The 8,588-nt window shown below is 43.3% G+C and overlaps 1 protein-coding gene across 1 annotated transcript; it reads left to right on the forward strand.

Moving 5' to 3' along the window:
- Positions 1-2,325: 2,325 nt before the first annotated feature.
- LOC104160211 (GPN-loop GTPase 1-like) lies at positions 2,326-6,963 on the forward strand (the record flags this gene model as incomplete). The annotated part of the gene is made up of 5 exons (XM_009698291.1): positions 2,326-2,408; positions 4,697-4,736; positions 5,456-5,546; positions 6,041-6,145; positions 6,798-6,963. Coding segments are annotated over 5 exons (411 nt in total), but the record flags the coding sequence as incomplete, so codon positions are not given.
- Positions 6,964-8,588: the final 1,625 nt, after the last annotated feature.

An 8,588-nucleotide genomic window follows, 5' to 3' on the forward strand; every position in this document is an offset into this window, starting at 1 on the left:
TGGCCAGCAGGACTAGGGCAGTGATCGTCTGTTTGTACTCTGCATTGGTGAGGCCGCACCTTGAATGCTGTGCTCAGTTTTGGGCCCCTCACTACAAGGACATTGAGGTGCTGGAGCATGTCCAGAGAAGAGCAACAAAGCTGGTGAAGGGCCTGGAGAACAAATCTTATGAGGAGCAGCTGAGGGAGCTGGGGTTGTTTAGTCAGTAGTCTGGAAAAAAGGAGACTGAGGGGAGACCTTATCGCCCTCTCCAGCTACCTGAAAGGAGGTTGTAGCAAGGTGGGGGTTGGTCTCTTCTCCCTGGTAACTAGCGATAGGACAAGAGGAAACAGTCTCAGGTTGTGCCAGGGGAGGTTCAGGTTGGATATTAGGAAGAACTTCTTCACTGTAAGAGTCGTGAGGCATTGGAACAGGCTTCCCAGGGAGGTGGTGGACTTACCATCCCTGGAGATGTTCAAAAAAACGTTCAGATGTGGTGCTTCAAGACATGGTTTAGTGGGTTTAGCAGGCATGGTGGCATTGGGTATACGGCTGGACTTGACCTTTGAGGTCTCTTCCAACCATAATGATTCTATGAACAGAGGAAAGCTAAGATAGGCTGGTAAGAGGTAATGTTCTATGTTGCAGTGTCTCCCATGTGCAATAATTTTTGTTGTTCTGAACGTGTCACGTACATCTGGGCAATTTACTATATAGGAAGAAAGGAAAGAATCTCAAAAACAAACAAACAAAATCCTGTATATTTGCTGGCGCAAGAAAAAGCGATGTTTTTTTTCCACTTACCAAGTTTTGAGAGAACAAATGCATTTGGTTTCTCTGAAAAGACTATACAGTGGAGGATGTTAATGATCCCATAGTCTGTGCTAGAAGAGTTCAGCTAACTGTATTTTTCATCAGCTTTTACTTAAGAAAAAGCAAGCAAATGGTTTTACGGATATTACAAGAAAGGCAATGAAAATAAATAAGTGATTCCATTCATATAGATAATGATAATTTATCCAAAACAAAAATATTGTAAGTGCCCTATGTGGAACAATATACAGTATTTCAGGACAGATTGTAGTGGTGCCATATACAGGACTAAAGTACTTCCTAGTCCTTATTTGCTAGTCAACTGTTTGTATGCATGTCATATCTATTAGAATAGTAGACTGGAGAGCAGGACATATGCAGAGGATTAGAAAGTAGAAGGCAGCTTGTACTTGAGTGCAATGAAAGTATAAATATTAAGATGCAGCGGCACAGTGCCTAGACTAATGCTTGAAATCCTTTAGAATGCTTGATTGTCTGCATATTTACTGTACTGTTGATAAAATGCAGGGCTGTGTTGGAAAAAGTCTTTCATTTGAAAATGAGGAGTTAAGACTGTCTTATGAAAAAGAGGGAGAATCTTCATTAAAGGATGTAAGATTCTTAAGGGTCACCAAGTACTGTCTGGTAATAGTTTTAGTTAAAGGTATTTTTAGATAATTGATTTAATAGAACCAGAACAAATGGCCTGAAGTGTAATGACAGGCAAGTTCAAATTAGAAAGCAGATGTGCATTTTGAATGTATTGCTGTAGTAACTGATTAAATTCTCTATCTCTTGCTGTTCTGGGGGTTTGATTTGGTACTTTTTAAAATGTGCTTCAGCCAAATACAAAGTATTAGACAGAATTTCAGAGGTAAAAGGTCAGTTGTTCTGGTCTGTTTTGCTCTTAATTCTAGTATGTTGATATTGCAGCATTCATACTAACCACTTATAATACTAGGTTCAGAATGAGAACTTAAGATTATTAACAATAACCGAGTAAACAGAAGAAAGACTTGATCTTTCTTTTGAATTGCCCTATCTTGTTCATTATGTTTAGGCATTGTATTGTCTTAACTATGTTTTTTGTGAGGTATTGAGATTGGAGAATGGGTGCAGAGTCAGGTTTTCTTTTTTCTTTTTTTTTTTTTTAAACTGTTGTTTCCCCCCGCAGTGGTGAAATTTGTAAAACAGACAGGAAAAGCCAGGTTCCTGAGTTAAATAAGAGAGAGAAGGAATGAAACGGGGGGCAGGGGCACCCCGCAAGAAAAACCCCAACCAAAAACTGGAGGTAGCAAACACTAACAGCAGGTGGAGAAAGAATCTGAAAGTGGCAATGACGGAAGTGAAAGTATTACTGCATACTCTTCTACCACTGTGATGATGAAATGGGTATCATTAGATTCCCCTTTTTTTTTGTATTTTTTTGTTTTTAAAGATACTGCTTAGTCTTTCCAATTCTTATCATCCATCATTTACCGAAAATCTTGGTTCAGTTAATCTTCAGTTCTGTTATATGGTTTTCTTTTATAGGTGGTTGGTGTATCTGCTGTGCTTGGCACGGGACTGGATGATTTTTTTGCTCAGCTTTCTAAAGCTGTAGATGAATATGAGAGGTAAGGTGGTAACCTTTGGTCTCTGACCCAGTGAACATTTGCTGAAGTTACTGATTCATGAGCCCACTCTTTTGATCTGAAGAACTGTACACTTTTCACAGCCAAGGTAGTCTAGAGTTTCTAATAAACTTAAGTGCAAGAGTCAGCATAAAAAGCAGCAGTCAAAGGGAACTATTCAGTGGTGGATTTCTGTGCTAGCTGTTCAGTGAAAAAGTAAAAGCTATCTGTGCCAGCAAATCTGTGAAGTCATTTTTTTCCTCTGATTCCATACAATGATCAAGATTTGACTTGTCCTCAGAAGCTAACAGATCAGTTTGGCAGACTGAATAGATGAGCAAATTAAAATTCAATAATTCTTTGAGAATTTGCTCCTTACTGGATTCCTCCCCATGAAATATTGCCAGGCGGCTCTATAACATTAGAAGGCAAATCCAATAACTTAGATTACGTGGAAATACCTAAACTAGACCATAGATTATTGTTAGAGGAAAATATATCATGCTGGATTGGATAGCCAGAGAGAGGCTGCTACAGCTTCATGCTCCCAGGTCTGATTAGTCTGGACTGATCATGCCCCCAGGTCTGCATACGGCCCAGTCTCTGCTTACATGCAAGTGGACCTTTTTATTCCCTTATCCCTCTATTTCCCACACTTGTTCCTCCCCAAATCTCCTAAGTCTCACCCTTTTCCCACCTTTGGTTCCCCCCTAAACATCCCATAATAAATCCTGTCCTATCCCCAAGTGCTCTTTCTCTGTTTCCCATAATGTGTCTTGCACCCCTAAGCAGCCACCATTCTGTGCTCGCAAGGTGATCCAGAGAGCTCCCAGTAAGGCATGGTGATAGGTTTCATGCCTGGACCATAGGGCTGATGGTTCTCATGGGACAGCCCTGGGAGGAGCTGGGATAGGGTATGCCTTCCTCCAAGACCTTAAGTAGGATTTGTTGCCTGCCAGCATGCCCCTGTGTTCCTCTGGGCTTGTGGAGGTGGATCTTTGATGGTTTGATGGCTCTCCTGTGACAGGCCTGGGAGTATCTGGGCAGGGTATTATTTCTGCTTTCGCTCCCCTCCCCTGCCCCTGGTCTCTCTGCACTCTTTGGAGGTGCTGAGGAGTTTTACCACATAACCTAACAATTATTCTGTGGTACACTGCCTACATAATGAAACCCTAGTTAAGGGTTTCATGTAAGCTACCATTGTGTGCTTGCAGACCAGAAGGGCAATCGTATCCTAGGCCGCATCAAAAGAAGTGTGGCCAGAAAGTTGAGCCAGGCGATTCTCATTTTCTACTCCGCTCTCATGGTACCCCGCCTGAAGCACTGTTTCCAGCTCTGGGGCCCACGGTACAAGACAGACATGGACCTGTTAAGAGTTGGTCCGGAGGAGGACCATGAAAATGATCAGAGGACTGGAGCACTTCTCGTGTGAAGAAAAACTGAGAGAGTTGGGTTGTTCAACCTGGAGAAGGGAAGGTTCTGGGGACACCTTATTGTGGCCTTTCAGTATATAAAGGGACTTATAAGAAAGATGGAGACTTTTTACTAACGCCTATAGTGACAGGACAAGGGACAATGGTTTTAAACTGAAAGAGGGTAGATTTAGATTGGACATAAGGAAGAAATTTTTTACAATGACGGGTGGTGAGACTCTGGACCAGTTTGCCCAGAGAAGCTGTGGATGCCCTGTCATTGGAAGTGTTCAAGGTCAAGTTGGATGGGGTTTTGAGCAACCTGATCTAGTGAAAGATGTCCCTTCCCGTGGCAAGGGAGGTTAGACCAGATGAGGTCCCTTCCAATGCAAACCATTCCGTGATTCTAAGAAGAGGGTGTCCACATCCACTTTATCATTCATTAAAGAAATATTTCGAAGGTCCCATAGTGGTACAATAGTTTGGAAGTTCGTGAACAGTCTTTCTGTATGAGATCCCATTGAACTGTCTTAGGAGGCACAAGTACTGGCAGAGAAAGTCATACTCTGTGATTAGAGGAAAGTAATAGATCTGCTGATTAGATGTAGCAGTGAAATGACTACTTCAGTCGAGCTGGTTTAATGTCTTATGCAACAAGATGGTATGAGGAAGGCTTGCTATTTTAATGAAGTATGTTCATTTATTTTGCATCCGTTGGTTTCGGAATCCGAATCTGGGTAAAAAGTACTATTAGTCTTTCTGAAATGTCTCTCAAACATGAATCCTAGAGAAAACTTTTTTGGGGTAGAAACAAGCCTCCAAGATGATATATAAATCATGTGTTAGTTCAGACTGAATGCACTCTGTTTATCTTTTCAGAGAATATCGTCCAGAATATGAGCGCCTGAGAAAAACACTGGTAAGTATTTTTAACTATTGTATACCTGGGCAGTGTATCTTGGGGTCACTTTTATGCACACAGTTGCCTTTATGTTGTGAAGGTCTAACGTTTCATTTAGTAATCGTACTCATTGTGGAAAAACTCTAGTCCTGAAGCTCACCATCTGTCTTTTTTTCCTAGATTTGGTGGAGCATATCTTCACAAAAATAAAGATGTTTTGTAAAACAGATGTTGCTTAGTGGTTTAGTGCTCATAATTTCTTTGGGCAAATTGTGAGAAAATGATTGGGAAAGATTTTTATATCTTCCATTCAGAAGGATAGAGGCTTTTTAAAAAATAACTTTCTGAAGTGATTTGTTGAGAATATCACTGTATCTTTTTGCACCAGTGAAGTGTACTGTTTTGACTTAGACAATTAATAACGAAGACTCAATTGAAGTACCAGAATCAGTAGCTCTGCTCACCTTAATTTCCAGCTGTCCAAAGGACAGTTCTCTGCAGGCACAATTTCACTGAGTTTGGCTTCCTGACGCTGCTGAAAATGTTCTTGAAGTCCATCGCGCTGGAGGTTGTTTTCCATGTTTATCCAAAAGTTCTGTGTAACCTTAGTTGTAATGTAAGACCTGCTCATTGACTTCTGCTTTCTGGCTGGGGGACAGACTGCTAGTATTGGGTGAGATTACGCTTCTACTAATGTTTTAAATGTACTCAGAATCCACATGAAACTGTACCTACAGGAGAACGCTCAAAATAAACAAAAGAGAGAGCAGCTGGAACACTTGTGGAAGGACATGGGCGGTGTGTGTGTGCAGGGCAACACACTTGCAGGTACCTTACTAGGAAGATTAAGTTTGCTGCAGAAATTGTCTGAAGAGTCTGCCTTGAGAAGTCATAGTGCTTTTCTGTCTTCACAGCAAAAGCGTGAAAGCAGCTTCATGTTAGTAAAGAGGAGTGGGGCTCTAGTTCCTGTGGGATGGGTCAGACTTAGCTCTTCTGTGTGTCAGTTACAGACATGAGAAGAAACCCTGCTGTGTAGATAAAGCCGTGGAGATACTAGAAGTAATGAAATACTTTAGAAAAGGTGAAGCAGTCAAATCAGAGTATGAGAAAGCTCTGCTGTTGGTTGAACTATTGCCTTATATGAGCTAGAGTATGATGCTGATGCAATCTGTCCTGTATCTTTGGAATCTGGAAGCAGCTTTCTGTCCCTTTAGACTAGGCATTAAGTGCTGTGTTTATGTGTAAATAGAAACTGTCAAGGCACAAGCTAACTTGCTTGTTAGAATGCTGTTTTGTGTATAGCCATTTTTGTTCCCTTCAAGGGTCTGATGATGCTTCTGCAATGGGTCCCTCTGAGCTCATCCTAACACGAGGAACTCTTGATGAAGAAGAGAGGGAGAGTGACACTGATGACATTGACCATGAAGGTAAGGGAATGAGGGATCTGATCTGGTCTAAAAGCTGCCTGTCTAGTCAGGAAATACCCTCTGTATTTCATTAACTGGATTGACTGTAATGAGAGCCTAGAAAACAAGCAACATTCAGTCACCTAGATAATAGGTGTTGGAATTTGTAGCAGAAGCCAAACTGCAATGCTTAATCCAGTGATATGACTCTCTAACCTTTGTGAAAATTCAATTGTAAATTTTCTATTCAAGTAATTATTTTTAATAGGTGTATAACATGCATAAACCAGACAACTTGTTGTGCTTGGAGCATGCAGTGACCTCTGGACCTGATTAAAGTACAATATGTTTCATCATCTTTTTGGCCTTACAGTTTCTGCCCCTGGATCTCTTCCCTTTTCCTGTGATTCCTGGTCTTGGAGCGATCTTCTAAGTTCTTCCAGTGTGTGGTTTTGTTTTGTTTTGTTTTGTTTTGTTTTTCTCTTATATAGCTCTCAGACTTAATCTTCATTCTTTCTCTGTTACATTGATTTTTAGGATCACTTATTTCTTTTGCCTTGTAATGAAGTTGAAGATCAAATAGCCTCTGAGTAGCCTGGCTCTAGCTTTCTTCAATAACACAAGTAGAACAAGTGCTGAAATAGTGCTAAACTGTGGATGTTTTTGCCCCCAGTTACTGAGGAGAGTCACGAAGAACCAGCCTTCAGAAACTTTATGCAAGAGACACGAATGAAATACCAGAGAAGAAGCAACCCGAGTGAATGAGACCTTCAGAAACAGAGGGTTTGGAATCATTTGTAATGGAGTTAAAAGTAAAGGAACAATATAAAGAAACTTGCATGGAACCATGCATGAAGTCTTTGATCTGTGAACAGCTTCCTCTGATATATCTTTCTTCCTGCGGTAGCTGTTGGTCATATGAGTTGAAGGTCTTGTATTCAACTGACTGCTGTTTGGCCATCTGCCACTGTGACTTCCTGAAGCTGAAGGAACCAGATAGCACTTTCTTTTGCTCCAAATCCATTAGGTGTACCTGTTGAGAGCTTAGATTTTGAGCTCTGACAGCATTACCATCTAGAGTACTTACTGGTCTCCAAAAGTGCATTCTGTTCACCTTGTGCAGACAGCTGTCTGCTGCAGCCAGGACACAAATGAAATCTCGACTGCTTGAAGCATCATCAATCCAGTGTTTGATGTTTTGGTTTTAATTAAACATATTTTATGTAATACAAATGTGTGATGGTTAGTAGCAGGAGATTTCATTTCACCGTTATAATGTGAGACTTTTTTTTCTGTGCTTACACCCCACCCATGTGGATGTGCAGCAAATGCATCAAAATTACATTACGTAGACACAATACAGATGCCTCCTAGGAAAATCGAGTACAGAAAGTTCCCAGGAGGGAAAGTAACAAAAAGAATCTGGCTTGAATTGGCCGAGAACTGAAGTATACATGGCTGTGTAATGGCTGCATAGCTGTAGGTAACATAAAAGAAAGGTGTTTGTGTAGATGAGTGCTTACATGGAAATTTAGACAAGGACTTGGAGATTGGCTAATACTTATTTTTCTGACAGGCACCATGGGAACGTCGGTACCGCAGCTCGGGTGCTGCACACGCGTTGTGGACCCCGCTGCAACGCTTGCTGCTGCCGCCTGGTGACCCAAATTCAGTACTGCAGCTCGGGCAACACCCGTGCATGGTGGTGCAGTTTGCCGTGCTCGCTGCTGCCGCCCGGAGACCAAAATTTAGTACTGTAGCTCGGGTGCTATGTATGCGCGGTGGCGCCCCCGTGCTCCAAGCTGCCATCCTCCCCTAATGGCAATGCGATACTGTGGTGGCTGTGGGGGGTTGCAGCTGCACTCATTGCTGCCTCTCGGTGAGGAAACGCTGCTGCCGCCCCACGTACACGGTGTTAGCAGGTTCTCAGCGCACAAGGCGCGGAACTGCAGCACCATTGCTGCCCCTGGGCAAGCACCGCCTGACGGGTGCTCACTGCTACTGCTGCAGCCTGGCGGCTGATACGCGGTACTGCAGCCCGGCATTGTGCACCGGCTCTGGCCCTCGCTGGCCAGCACATGCGCAGTGCCCGGGGGCACCATGGTGGCATGCAGGGTGCAGCTCCCGGCGTTGGCGGTGAGTGAGGGCTGAGGCCACTGGTGAGGCGAGCGATCCCTTTGGCACGTGCAGGGGCGTCTCCTGCCCACTGGCCATCCCCATAAGGTGGGACAGGAAGCTTCAAACCGCTTGCTGCACCAGACTCCTGCTCTGCTGGAGATGAGTTGGGTCAGGGCAGCCCCAGGGAGTCACAGGAGAGCTGACAGAAGGGAAGAGGGGAAGGAGGCAGGTCCACCCAGGTACAGGTGCCAGGCACCTCCCCAACTCGCCAGAACTTCCCCTGAGTCTCCTCCCCTGGCCCCACTCATCCTGTGCAGCTGCTCCCAGCTCGATCACCCACGACGTC

This window comes from Cariama cristata, unplaced genomic scaffold, assembly GCF_000690535.1.
Source record: "Cariama cristata isolate BGI_N322 unplaced genomic scaffold, ASM69053v1 scaffold21054, whole genome shotgun sequence".
NCBI classification, from domain to species: Eukaryota; Metazoa; Chordata; class Aves; order Cariamiformes; family Cariamidae; genus Cariama; species Cariama cristata.